The sequence below is a fragment of the Talaromyces atroroseus genome, assembly GCF_001907595.1.
Source record: "Talaromyces atroroseus strain IBT 11181 chromosome Unknown scaffold_11, whole genome shotgun sequence".
Classification (NCBI taxonomy): domain Eukaryota; kingdom Fungi; phylum Ascomycota; class Eurotiomycetes; order Eurotiales; family Trichocomaceae; genus Talaromyces; species Talaromyces atroroseus.
The window spans coordinates 756676-770397 of NW_017971443.1; the positions used below are offsets into that span (position 1 = coordinate 756676).

The window sequence follows — 13722 nt, forward strand, 5'->3', positions numbered from 1 at the left end:
TCAGCAAAGGCCGGTGTTCCAGATTGGCATGGTAAAGCGCCGGGTGTAGTCGTAGTCAAAAGCGTCCTTCGTCGCGGTCGAATCTAAGGATGTATGAAAGGTCTTGAGCTATAGGAAGGATGAAATTAATGAGCATTCGGCATGGGGACGGTTTGCAAACTTACCCTCAAGCAGGAAATCTCTTGCATAGGTTGAACTGTGCTCCCAGATGCCGTTGAGAAAACTCTCCGTGGAAACTTGGGGGTCCGCTTGGTGGTCAGGATTGACTGGTGCTACCACTTTATCGAGATTCCGCGATGGCATCAAATTCTCTTGCACAATGCCTTTCCATGTGTAGGTAATGATATCCGCCGAGCCCGAGGTTGGGATTTTGAGCTCCGGGACGATCTAGCTGACGATGTGTTTCATAACGCTATGAAACATATTGGCCGTGAATTGGGTGTCTTCCTTCATAACCTTGTCCCAATTGGGGAATGGGGCACGATCATTGACAGTCACGAGGTATTTGAGAAGGGAAATGTATTGTGCATCCGATAGCATGGCAAGGAAGTCGAGACGACGAGTACAGTATGTCGACACTAAAAACTGAAAGGGTTGGGCGAGTTGCACAAACCGAGGTTTTGTCCCATTGGCAATTCACGTTCTGACATTCGATGCATCTTGCCTTCAATCTTGCCGCGCTTTGTGATTGACAAAAGCTTCCACGTGTGCCTCTACGTTCTCCGTCTCCAACCCATTCTATAACGCGCAGATCTTGGAATGGATTCTCCATGGTGTGTTTGATTCTAGCCCTGTCAGTCAGTAAGAAAGCAAGTAAGCGGGAGCAAAATGTCGACAACTTAAGAGACGGCTAGGTAACAGGTAGATAAGGCAGAAAAATATGAATGTAAAGAAGATACTTACAAAGGACGAAAGAGATAACTCGACGAAGCGAAGGCTTGGAAGAGAGACTTTGACGAGATGACTTGGGGTAACCCCTAAAATAAATTTTCAGACCTCGGTGGGTGAGATTTGTATAAAATTGTTGGACAATTAGATGCACACCCATTTCATTCATCTCGCCTACCCAGCCTCGAAATTAGATGAATGAGTTTTCTGGCCACCAATGCTATTCGTTCGACAATGCTATTGATCCAAAAAGTCTATCGATTCAATAATGCTATTCAGCTCAATTTCTGTCTATGTCGGAAAGGTGTTCAGATCGGATCAAATTGGTAAAACAATCAATATACCATGGCATCGTTGAAGGCATAGGAGCCTTACACAGCCGGGCAACGGAGGCAGCAATTCTTGCGGTACGGGTCCGGCGAATAAAGGCCGTTCCCACACATTGGCTGAGGCTGTTCCCTTTTCTATCTTTTTCATGATTGGTGGTCTTGTAGACCAGGCCTGGTGGTTAGATAGTTCCAACCAGATTTCGATCATCACATACAGAGTGGTTTTTGCTGTCAGCTACAGGGACAATGAGTTTGCAAGGTGAAAGTATCAATATTGATATACATTGATATACATTGATATACATTGATATACATTGATAAAATATTGGGCATATTCTTGACCAGCGGAAATAAGAACGGCCCTGTGGTTAGATATGCCAAAAAAAAAAAAAAAAAAAAACGTCTGAAGTCAGGTCGTCAAGTCGTCAAACATAGCACACGTAACCTTTGCCAGCCGTCACGCCTAATGCCCAATTATAGGCAGCCTTGAGAGTTTCAACAATGCTGCGATGGCTCAGGCCTTCAATAATTGCCGCCCCTTATAGCGGCGGCCGCACGAACTAGATTGGGACGGGTTCCCATTAAATGCTCAATAATTATCCACCGAGACTATACACCACCGGCATCAATCGATGTCAATAGCCTGGAGTCTCCTATAGGTATGATCGCATGACTCGACAGAGTAAATGCCTCACTTTATTAGGAATATGGAACTGCTCATTCGAGAATTCTGCATATACGTTGCACAGAGTAGGCGGAGATCATCAGATTATACTCATTAGGTATGAATAAGATCCATCACAATTGAGGTATAACTATGAACCATAATCTTCAGCTCAGCATAATCAGCCACCACGTCATGCCAGGGAAGCTATTGGCACTAGTAAATCTGTATAGTATTACACTGTCACAACGTAATTATGTCACTATCCCGCTCAAGCAAGTATCTATCGGAAAATTGCGAGTTGTATGGCTGCTCGATCTTAGAAATGAATTTAGAACACACGGCAAGGCGCGTGTAGATAGTAGATGTTTAATTGATTCTCACATGGCTTGCGATATAAAACCCATTGTATCATATGTAATTAGATCTTATTGATGCCTTACATCTCGTAGAATTCTGCCTTTCAATTTCCTCTCTTTCACTTTAAGCCTTCTAATATCATATAATGCTATCACAATCTCTAAATTTCGCTTTGCCTTACTAGGAGCTGCTGGCTAATTCGCGTTCGCCGTCAATGTGAGAATGAGAGTAGTCAAGGCAGTCCCAGTGGCTTGGATGCTGAATTACAATTCTTTTATCTGTAATTCTGTGGAATACTTCCTCTCACATTATCTGAGGATACTATTCACTTTATAAGAATAAGACCCGTATCAAGATCGATGATCGGTTAGGCCGTGGTGAAAAGTGTTAGGGCTACCTAGCTACGGAGATACAAACAGGCGAAACAAGCTGCTAGTCTCTAATTTGAATCGGAAACAGCAGACAAAGGGATATGATGTTTATTGGAGCAATAAATATGATTTTAAATGGAATGAACGTTCGTATATCACTTAGGGCTATGGATAATGTTGAAGACAGGAGACGACATCCATCAATATAGCGTGGACCCTAATTTTCATCAAGCTCAATGTCCGAAAGTTCAACGCTCCGGAGTTCAGCTTGATGAATCATTGGCTATTACTCCTGTAAATTCTTGTAATCGTTGACTCGGGCGTTCCTTCTGTATGGCATGTGTCTCGTCTTTCTTATAATCGATGATCCCAGGTTCGGCGGTCCAGTTAGACTGGGAGAGAAACTTGCTCATATATGCCGCGGCTATGTGCAGAGAGCTTTTTCTGGAATTCCTGTGTTTGATGGTTGTGTATCTGTCGTCGCTCTACATGTGAGAGGCCTTAGTACTGCTGACATGTATGGTTTGGGTTTAAAATGACTTATCGCGTCCCAGCCCATGGGAGATTGTAGGCCATCAAAGTCTCGGGGGGGCAGGAGCTTGCGATGGACCTGCAAATAGCAGTTGTCAGTGGGCTCCAACCTTTGATAGTGGCAATTCGGAACCCCTTATCCTAATATAAGCCTTCTTCTCCCTCTCAGTCTCGATCCTGAATATCTGAATTATTGTCTCAATCTCTTCTTCACTATATCCAAGTTGAGTGCCTATGCTTTCCCTGAACGAATTGTCTAGTTTCGTCTTTTCTTCCTTCTGTCTTTGTCCAGCCGTCTCCTCCCAAGCCTTCTTCCCCTCTAACTCTATGTTACCCTCCAGGAGCTCTACGCTGTGCACGGCGGGATTTGCTTCCGCTGTTTTTGCGGTTGGACCTCCAAACCGGTATTTCGATATTGGAGTATTCTAATTCAAATTATGTAGTGACTGGTATCCTCTCACCCAAAAAGTCGCTGAGGAGTCCCCCGGATGATAATGCATGATGTTTGCTTTTATTTTGTGGTCTCTCCGGTAAACCTCCAATACGAGGAACAGAATTAGAGGTTGACGTTGCTCTCTGTCTCCTATCGTTGATCACCCTTGCTGGATAGTCACCATGAGGTTGTTCACTAAGATTATTCTCTTCATCCGTCGCTTCACCTTCTTCTGAGTCCGAGTATCCTCTTATCGGTCCTCTTTCTGTGTCATCACAATACTCAGGGTTGTGACATCTAACTGTGTTTTCCAGCTTTTATCTCACGAAAGGTACAGGAATATGTCGTTTGATACGACCTAGTCTAACTTTGAGAAATTCTGCCTGTTTTTCACGACCCATCTCTGCCAGCATATGTGCCCATACTTCGATCTTCATCCACGAAAGTAGCGGGATATTAGAGGTAATGTTAGAGTTCCTTCTTTCTCGCTAGCGTAGTCAAACCGCGAAGGGAAACTGTTGGAAAAGTTAGAGAGATGAAGATGGAGATTCATGCGCTTGTCACCAGCCCCTTGAATCCCCAAACAACAAGCATCATTGATCAAACAAATGAGAAATTATGCTGTATCTTGCATCGAATGCTGACACGGCACAGATAGCTCCTTCAGCCTCGGAAGCCTTTGTCAAAGTTTTTGGATTCGCGAAGCATGGTTTGAGGAACGGATTGTTGCAATCGATAGTCTCCTAGTTCTTCGGCAGTCAAAGCGACAGGCTCAAGGAGATTCTCCATGGTGGCATCTAGAATTGTCTTCGCATCCGTCAGTCCGTTCCTGTGGTCCTCGGTAGTCTCGTCGGACAGTATTCTGTCTGGACTGACCGCTAGCAGACCGGAGATAATTGCTCTGACTGTAGTTTCAAGCAACAGCCAATTTAAGTATGGTTGGCTGTTGACCAGCGGAGGGTGTCTCGAAAGTATATATAGAACGTGCAGGAGAATGAGCCTCCCTGTAGCTGGTAGGCACTCCATGTCTACCAAAAAGAGGATTTGACCGTTAATTATACCGTGCAGAGGTATCAGATCCTAGACCGATGTCGTTCAATGATCTAAATGAAGATACAGCGGCATAAGCCCGGATCTGGTGCGAGCCCTCCCCGCAACGGACCTCTACTAGCGGCGATGCACCAAGTTGTCGACCAGGAGCCGCCGAATCTCATTCCAAAGGGCTCTACCAGAGTAGAACCTGATGCTTCGAAGAAAGTTAGCGAAACGACCAAGCCTGATTATTTGTCCTCTACCCCTCGCGTCAAGTAACTGCGCTTAACATATGATTATTGTCGTGACTCCATGTCGAATTGTCCAGCTTCTCGCAATATCACTCGGGCTATTCACCACAAGGGTTTATGTGCTACATTCAGCTCTTGCCCGTGTGGGGAAGTGATATTCAACTGCAATTAAATTATAGGTTGCTAGCATATATGAGGAGCGTATCTTCTATGTATGAAGCTAGGGCTACGCAACGGCTTGCCCTATCCCTGCCCGCGCACGGCTGAGACTCAATCTAAATGATCATTTGCATTGTCACCGACTTGACTTTGCTAAATTGGATCAGGTACAACGCGAATAATTAAAGTTCACTGATTCTCTATGTCTTCTAAACTAATATGGGTTCTGATTGCTCATCTTCCCTTCTTGCTTATATCAAGCGGTATTATAAGGTGGGGAAGAAAAAAAGAACCTAAGAGCCAGCGAATTCGTTTGAATTTCCATTTTTCTCCGGAAAGTCCCCAGCGCTTTGACTCCTCGTTGCTTTTTCTTTGAATTCACTGAGGGATGACCATTCAAGGAGGAATGCCTGGCACCGCGGTTGTTGCCTTGGTTGTCCTGGTCCAACTATATGGGGCTAGTGCTTTATATTGATAACTGAGACGTCTGAATACCTTATTATTTTCCAATTTGAAGTATTTTTATCTCCACCAGTGTGAGGTAGAGCTTGGCATATTATTTCGACATACTGACGGCTGTAAGCAGATTATAAGAGCGTGCTTCGCGCCCCTGTACGTTATCTACCGAATGAACGTCATAACTTCCAAATTGATTGTCTTCTTTTGGCCAATATCCTTGGCATTATACGCCCTGTATCGTACTTTTCTCATTATTGTCGTCGCCACCTCATTCTCTCAGACAACGTTTTAGTATAACAGAGAGTCTGGAATCCCCTCGCCACTACATGTGCAAGGCTCATCGGACGAGTCATAGGGAATAAACTTCCAATTTGAATATGGCTTACAAATATTATCATATTCCGACTGCCGCCCCAGGCAACGTTTGTAGTTGGCCCACTTGAGAGACGTCTTGGCATGCAACCCTATTTCAACCTCATTATTCAACTCTTCCCAAACTTGTACCGACTGGGCAACAATAGCAATTTCAAATAGCCGGTGTTAAGCCAATTAAATCGAAGGGGCAAGCGTCACATGTCAAACTTTTGACAAAGAACGGGCGCAAACGGTACTCTTATTGCTGTGACCTGGAGGCTGGTGTTTCACATTTCTTTGGCAAGTCCTTTGAGGGCAACGGAGAGAGGCAACATGTCTTAAATCTGGTGAAAATTCTGCTCCTCAGCGTCCACGGGGGCGAAAACAGGCAACGCATGAATGAGCTGATTGGACCTCCAGACTTGGCTATTGGCCCGGCCACCGTGAGTTTCTTGGTCTTATGATCAGGAACAATGAAGGAAATATGCATGTGTACAATAGAATGATTAGGCAGAAACAAGGCGTGCTTTCACCGGGTTTGATTAATTGTGTCAGGTATAACTGTAGGCGTTTTCCTTTGTAAGAGAGAGGGGGGCTGGGATATCAACTGTGTTTGTTGCCCACAGATGGGCACGTCAGCTCGTCTATAAACCCCCCAACTTCCCTCTCCCGCAGTCTTCTGCTTTTTCATATTTTACAGCTGTCTGACCAGGCAGTACTGCGGTGCTACCATCTGCTTGATAGTCCTCTCTTCGATCATTCATGCTAGCCATCGATCTTTATCATAGCCCTTTTACATCTTTGCCAACGCTTGACATCGCTGTTTGTCCAGAACCACAAAAATCAGCGACTGCTTTCCCTGCTTTTCTCGTCTTGATTGAGTGTGTATTGGCATGAGCTGACCTCCAGACTAGCGCACTCTAGCAGAAGATCAATACTGCCATGCCTGCAAATCCTAGGATTGAGGTCAGCGTTCGCCGTGAGATTCAAATCCTGCGCTTGACCAATATCAACCCTCAATCTTTGGTCAATATAAACTTTTCGTTGCGGAATTCCAATAACGAATGGGCGGTCGTCTCGTATGACGATGATTTGGCTACTGCTGCCGGTCGGGGATACGAACAAATGGTTAGTGCTGCTGTGATCTTTCCTGTCTTTCTTCTTTTCTTCTTTTCTTCTTTCATTCGCTTCTTTCTTTTTTGACGTGCATACTAATGATGAGCGAATAGATACTACCATGCAGGCGAGCCTGACCCCTTTAGATGAAGAGCCTGTCGCCGCAATTAACGAGTCTGCCGTCGTCGTCCAGCATCACGCATATTGCTGGAAGCTTAAGTGGCTGAGTCAGTGCATCAATACCCGCCTCGGTCCTAGCCGGTACCCCGCTGGTCGGCGCAAGATGGTGATCGTCGCCAAATTCCCCTGCGTGACCCTCGCCATTCACGAGGAGGTCGCTTCAATGGTTAGTAATGCCCTCGTTTTGCCTTGTTTCTGTCTTCTCTGTTGTTGGGCCCAGCGATAATGATGATTCACAGATAGCCGTTTCTGAATGTGATCCAAATACTATTGTACTGATCTCCTCCGCCAAGGTACAGAGCATCAATGGTGCAGGACACTCTATGTGTCTTTTTTTGTGCTTGATAATGGTACAAAGATGCCATTATCACGCGCAGGCGATGAACTGGGTTTGCGTTTTCGCTTCGAGGGTATGGGCGCAGACCCAAGAATGGTTCTTTTCATCTCCGGAGGCAACAACTTGTCGATAACAAAGTCCGGGTTCCCTGCTTCATTGGAATACCGCGCGGCCTACATCGATAAATTGAGTTTCTCTTTGCGTAAAGACACAAAGCGAAGAGAAACTTCCTTCGACATAACGTTCGATTCGCTTGGAGGTGTCACCAACAGCCTTTTTCCATCACAGAGCGACAAGGACACCGAAGCTTTGCGATGCCACATGAGAGACATAGCTGCACCCAGGGCTCGAGTTCATTTCGTATTTCGAGCACCTACAGACGACGTGGAACGACAGTCATCTCGAAGCCATGAAGACTTGTTTCCCAATTCACTGGAATCAGTATCGCAGCCAGTCTAGACACACGGCAATGACAGAAAGCGAAGAGAAACTTCCTTTGACGTCAGGTTCGATTCCCTTGGAGGCGTGACAACGGCCTTTATCCACCACCGACCGATAATGGGACAGAATCCTTGCTGTGTCATATGAAAGGCATTGCTGCTCCGAGGGCTCGTGTTCATTTTGTGTTCCGAGCGTCTACGGATGATGTGGAACGCTACAACCTCAGGGGTCATCTGGAAGCAATGAAGTCGCGTCCTCTGATTCCCTGGGACCAGTATCGCAGTCAAACCAGACACACTGCGTTGACTCAGTTTGGACAGGTACTCAGCCGCGACAAAGTCGTTGAGAAATGGGGTGACGCTGGCCTCCACAAAGTCCCCGCCGCCGATTCCTTTTTCGATATGGATGAAGCACTGGTCAAGTTGGTCTATGGTTCAGTGCTTGATTTCAATCACTCCATTGTCGAATTCAGCCATTTCAAGTTGACACCCGCGACTCGATGCAAGGACATGAGTGTCATCCTGGATCGAAAGAGTTAGGATGATTTTGTTTTTTCTTTTCTCCAAAAACGATCGACCCATAAATGTCACCATCATGAGAGCACGGGCTTCACTCACTGTGGCTTGATGCTGCGACCTGAATGTGCAGCCGGATCTCAAATGCAAACCAAAAGATCCTCGGGCGCGCTTCTGATGCAGTTGTTGACCTAGACAGACCAACACTGAACAAATTGAAACCTTGGAACACGACAGTGGAGCATCAATCTGACTTGATGCAGCCAGATCCTGGAACGCGTAATTCTAAACCTAGGACACTGGCACGATTCTGGTGTACACCATGATGGTATCAGGTGGTTCAACTTGGGCTTAATCTTGGGAAGAAACACGTGATAGAGATCTGCCGTCACGTATGTTCCAAAGAAATGCTTCAGTCAGTGGGAATCTTGATTGTTCATCTTGTACAATAATCGAGTAGCGAGCAGACTAGTTCAACCAAAAAACTGTGCAATTAGCAATCCGTGTTGAAGCGTTGGAGATAGTGGCATTTAGCTTGCGCCGGTATACATAGATGTCAGTACAACTAGTTGGCACTAGAAACATAGCAAACATTGAACTTGAATACCCTCCTGCGAAGCACGTTCAAGTTATTCAGTCTATAATTCGAAACGCTGCGTCCACGCAATGTATTAGGCGTACGAGCCTAAAAACGGCAGGCGTAATTGCGTTATCTAGACCTAATTAACTTGCTTACTGTCATACTGATAACGAATCTTGAATATTACGCGGCCTCATGCCGCACGTTATAGCAGCATGTCGCACCAACTTAGACCGTTGTCTCGCCCTCGGTCATCTAGGCCCGGAGCCAGGAAGCCGAATGGACACTTGCTTGACCTGTTACACACATTCTAATGCGATATCTGTAGCTACGCATGCCAGCGGTCCAGAGAGGTCTATGACTGATTGTCGAGTCTAGACTGATGTGTAATATGTAGGTAATATACTGCATATTGAGACAGGTCGAAATGATATTACAAAAAACATCAAAACGTCCCTTGTAACTAACTACCTTGAAAATAAAAACCTGAAGAAACTTGTTTTCCCATCCATGCATTGATACAGTCTGCATGAACGTGGCAACCTCCTCTCCGTAATTTCAAGCAAGGGTAGGGTCTATGCATAATATGATGCAGTATATCTAGCTATGTAAAGTAATGTTGATCGTGCAAAGTCCGTGCGCATGCCATGTGCCACCATCTCAGTACCTATATCATCCTGTTGTGATAAGTACTCCGTATCTATGTGGTTGATTGGAGATTTGGATGGGTGGTCTGATACGTAGGTAATATACCCAGGTAAATAATATACAAGCTTTGTACTTGGATTAGCCTGTATGTTTCAGATAGATTGTGGAATAACTCCGAAATGAAGTAATATCGAGTACCGCCGAACATATATATGTTCTATTATTCATGAAATATATATTGAATGTATAGTATACATCACTGTCGCCACCACCGCCCTAATGACCCCCCACCACCAACGAGATCAGCAACCTCCTCAAAACTAATTTCAACTCGAAACATCGTCCCGTCCGTCGTGCCGTTGCCCGAGCCAAGAGGCACAACCAATCCCCAATTCACCAGCTTTTCCCAGGCTTCCCGCGACACGTCACGGCCCCAGACCCTACCACCCGTAGCAGCTGCTCCTTGAGCTGCAGCCGTGGCTTTAGCGGAGGTTAACAGACGGACGTATTCTGCGTAGGCAGCAGGAAAGGAAAGAGCAAGTGGCGTGGCTGACTGCCCGTTGACTACATCCAAGCCAGGATCGTGAAGAGCAGTCAAACGCGTAGCTGCTAGAAGAAGCGACAGTGGCAATGACGTTGCACTTGTAGATCCTGTCATGGACGGTGGGAATGGAAGCGGTCCAGGATCCGGACACATCAAAGCTTGTGTCGTGAAGCTTTCCGGGGTTGGGATGTTAAAACAAGCTGAATCCTCACTTGCAACTGCACATGCGCTATGATAAAGGCTTGATATTGGGAGTAAGGCGCTAGAGTAAAAATCCTTGACTGACTTGGTCTGGTAGAAGATTCGTCTCAAATGCGTGTCGAAACCTTTGTCTTCCCAGAGGCCCTACATTTTTCATTAGCAAGTGAATCACGTCGGCATAGTACGTCAAGAAAACTTGCCTTTAAATATATCCGCCAATAATCAAGGAGTTCCAGAAGTCTGCTTGGCTTGATATCGGGGAACTCGCCTTCTTGAATTTCCGTATTCTCTACGGTCAGGCCAGAAAGACAGGCCTCTGAAAACGAGTCGATAGTTTTTGCTAACGGTAAATACACGTAGCGATGGCTGAAACGGCTCTTCACACGCTTCTCGAGCGTTTCCGTCACGTCGACTTTGGTTGTCAATCCAAGCACGGCCAGTGGCGCCTTGCGCGCCTGTGCAATGTCAAAGAGATTATACAGTAGAGTCTGTCGGGGATGCGTGGCGAAAAGGTCAAACTCGTCAAGGATTATGACAACTGACTTTGCGGTTGTGATGCCATTGGAGGCATCTGTATTGTTTAAGAGCTCTTCGGGGTGCGATAATAACGCTAGTAACGTTGCCATTGTGTCGGCATAGCTGTTGATCTTGGAAGCTTCATCTTCTGTATCTCGTTCACGGCCAAGCTGCCGCCAGATCTCCCGTAGAGCCAGACGGTCGTCAGTATGGAAAAACCCATTGAGACGGACAACGTGAAAATCGTCTTTGTAATCCTTTGACAGAGAAGAGAGAATCGATTCCACCATGGTAGTCTTGCCACTCCCGCGTGATCCCATCAAGAGCATCGAGTTTCCTTCTCCGGCAGTAACCGTCTGCTCCACTAGCTGATAGACTTTCTGATACTCTGCATTTAAATATTTCAATGAGGTCAGCCGTTTCCCACTCAGCTTCTCAAGGACAATTTGGCCCAACGTGCGAGTCTCTTCCTGAAATTCGGAAGCACAAATCTTTTGAAACGTCTCTGCATAATCCGGCAATGGAACAGCCTGTGTCGTTCCTTCATGGGTATCGGCCTCTTGTACTAGATCTTCCTGTAGCTGCGCAGCAACTGGATCATAAGTATCATCCATTCCACCATTAATAAGACCCAACTCCGGGTCGTTTTTCTCTGTTTCCGAGCCGGACTCGGACTCAGATTCCCTCCCACTTTCCTTCTTTGTAGATCTTCTCGATTTTCTCCGTGACACTGGGACATCGATTTCAGGAGAACGACTGTCCGATACTTCTGTTTCTGTCGTGACATTCTTTCGCGTTCTATGTAATCCATTCGCTGACCGAGGTGTCTTTGAGGGCGTTTCTGTCGTAGAAAGTTTGGACCGACGCGGAGTATCATTCGTCAACATCTCATCTTCGTATCTCACAGGCGCCTTTCGCTGTCTGCCGCTCGCTCTGACACTCCTCGACGGTGTTTCATTATCTTCAACATTAGCTACTTTAGCAGCAGCAGTGGACCGTCGTCGGGAGGACTTGGATGGTGTAGCAGCTAAGGCTGCATCGACTTCTGGATCATCGATGTCCATCGCAATGACATCGTCCTCGTCCGGATTGCTTGGGGGGGTCTCGGGCACTTCGCTGGGGATCTTGATATCTCCATCCTGATCTACATCCTCGGACACCCTCCTTCGTTTCGCTGCGCGGGATTCTACCATTTTCAATAATCTGAATCCTCTCCGATTCACGCAGTTTCCAGAACTGCTTTTCACTTCTGGTAATCAATTGAAGTCGGTGTCAAACGGCGAGACAGTAACCTATGCAAGGAGCGCGGTATGTCAATGAATCGCGGCGGGTCACCAGTAACGTAGTCAAATGGCAGATCGATGCACGGCAAGCGGACGGTATTTATTTGTCTGGATTGTTGTCGGTTGTAGTGTATCGTTGGCAGAGGTTGTCAGGACGAGCTTTCTGTCAGGAACGGAAATATCAAAACGCGAAATGCCGCAAATGCGGAAGGATGATTGGCTGCGGCAGAAGGAGGTCCCCATGCTTGACTGCTTCCTGAGAAATCAGGCATAAATTGTGATATCAGCTACGGCACACAACATCGTGCCATTCTTTACATTATGTTGGTGGTCGCAGTCGATATAAAGAGCTAGTTAAGGATTGAATAAATGAAATCCTATGATATAACACTCAAACCTATGGCTATACACCTCTTTGTATGCACCACTTGAGACGCGGTAACCGTCCAAGTGCCGAGGTAAGTCAGTCAGCTTAAGTGCCTGGGCAGTTATCTAGGTACACTCAACACTGGACTTTAGTATCGCCAGTTGATGCCGCTTGTGTCTTCGCGTGTTGTTTGAGAATTACGGTTTTAGCAGTTTTATATACAACTCATTTATCAGAATGGCCGGCGACAACGATACACCCACGGCGAGGAAGGTCCACGATGACTTTGAGGAGAACATGCGCGAAGTTGTTAAACATTTCGTTGACACTGAAGGCGAACATGAGGTGAGTACTTCAAAATACTTCGTCACTGATCAAATTCAAGTTAGATACATAATCCGCATCCTACTGACTCCCATTCACATCCATAATAGCGATGGGACATAGACCAAGTCGAATCAAAACTCCGTCTAGAGTCCGCAAGCCGCGGCCCTCCAGCACGAGCTACATTCAGGCTCTACATCACGCCCAAAATGGCCAATTTCCACAACAGCATACATGGCGGTTGCACTGCAACCGTGATTGATATCTTGTCCTCAATGCTGGTGATAGGTGCTTCGCAACCGGGCATGTTTCAGGTTGGAGGAGTCAGTCGCAATTTGAACGTTACCTACCTGCGACCTATGCGAGTGGGCAGCGAAGTACGCGTCATTTGTGAGCTGGTGCAGATGGGGAAGAGGTTGGCATTGGTAAAAACTGAAATTCGCAGCGTTGATAATGATGAGCTCTGCGCTCTGGGGGATCATCAAAAAGCTAATACGGATTCAAAGCCGTTTGGGAAAATTTGAAGGGTACATATACCCAGCAGTTGTATTTACTACTGCAGCGTTCCCCTCAATGCTAAGTCAAGGTTTATACCGATCGTGAATCAATCGTGGATAACATATCTCACTATATATCTCAATTGTGGCAGATGCCATTTGGCTGCATTGGAAATATTGGAATATTGATTGAGAACTGCAAATTTATTCTAGGCCAAATTCGATTAAGGGCAAGGAGTATAATGATAGACGAAAAATTCTTAACCATCATGTTCCACGAGGAGGAACATCAAAGTCTCGGGTACATTTCAGTGCTTCTGGAAGAGCTCGCCCCTCAAAAAT

General features: G+C 46.1%; 4 protein-coding genes across 4 annotated transcripts, besides 1 other annotated feature; 2 read left to right on the plus strand and 2 right to left on the minus strand.

Annotated features, from left to right (window-relative positions):
* UA08_07547 (hypothetical protein) lies at positions 1 to 772 on the minus strand (the record flags this gene model as incomplete). Its single annotated transcript, XM_020262453.1, has 3 exons — positions 1 to 83; positions 165 to 387; positions 614 to 772. 3 exons carry the CDS (start codon positions 770 to 772, stop codon positions 1 to 3), a joined length of 465 nt encoding a protein of 154 aa, XP_020117303.1.
* A 5751-nt stretch (positions 773 to 6523) lies between these two features.
* Positions 6524 to 6573: a repeat region (Identified by RepeatMasker using a combination of RepBase library and repeat library created with RepeatScout).
* A 200-nt stretch (positions 6574 to 6773) lies between these two features.
* On the plus strand, positions 6774 to 8444 carry UA08_07548 (hypothetical protein; the record flags this gene model as incomplete). The annotated part of the gene is made up of 4 exons (XM_020262454.1): positions 6774 to 6959; positions 7075 to 7293; positions 7486 to 7905; positions 7971 to 8444. 4 exons carry the CDS (start codon positions 6774 to 6776, stop codon positions 8442 to 8444), a joined length of 1299 nt encoding a protein of 432 aa, XP_020117302.1.
* A 1460-nt stretch (positions 8445 to 9904) lies between these two features.
* Positions 9905 to 12102, minus strand: UA08_07549 (hypothetical protein; the record flags this gene model as incomplete). The annotated part of the gene is made up of 2 exons (XM_020262455.1): positions 9905 to 10537; positions 10579 to 12102. 2 exons carry the CDS (start codon positions 12100 to 12102, stop codon positions 9905 to 9907), a joined length of 2157 nt encoding a protein of 718 aa, XP_020117226.1.
* A 694-nt stretch (positions 12103 to 12796) lies between these two features.
* On the plus strand, positions 12797 to 13407 carry UA08_07550 (hypothetical protein; the record flags this gene model as incomplete). Its single annotated transcript, XM_020262456.1, has 2 exons — positions 12797 to 12904; positions 12994 to 13407. 2 exons carry the CDS (start codon positions 12797 to 12799, stop codon positions 13405 to 13407), a joined length of 522 nt encoding a protein of 173 aa, XP_020117225.1.
* Between the last annotated feature and the right edge of the window lie 315 nt (positions 13408 to 13722).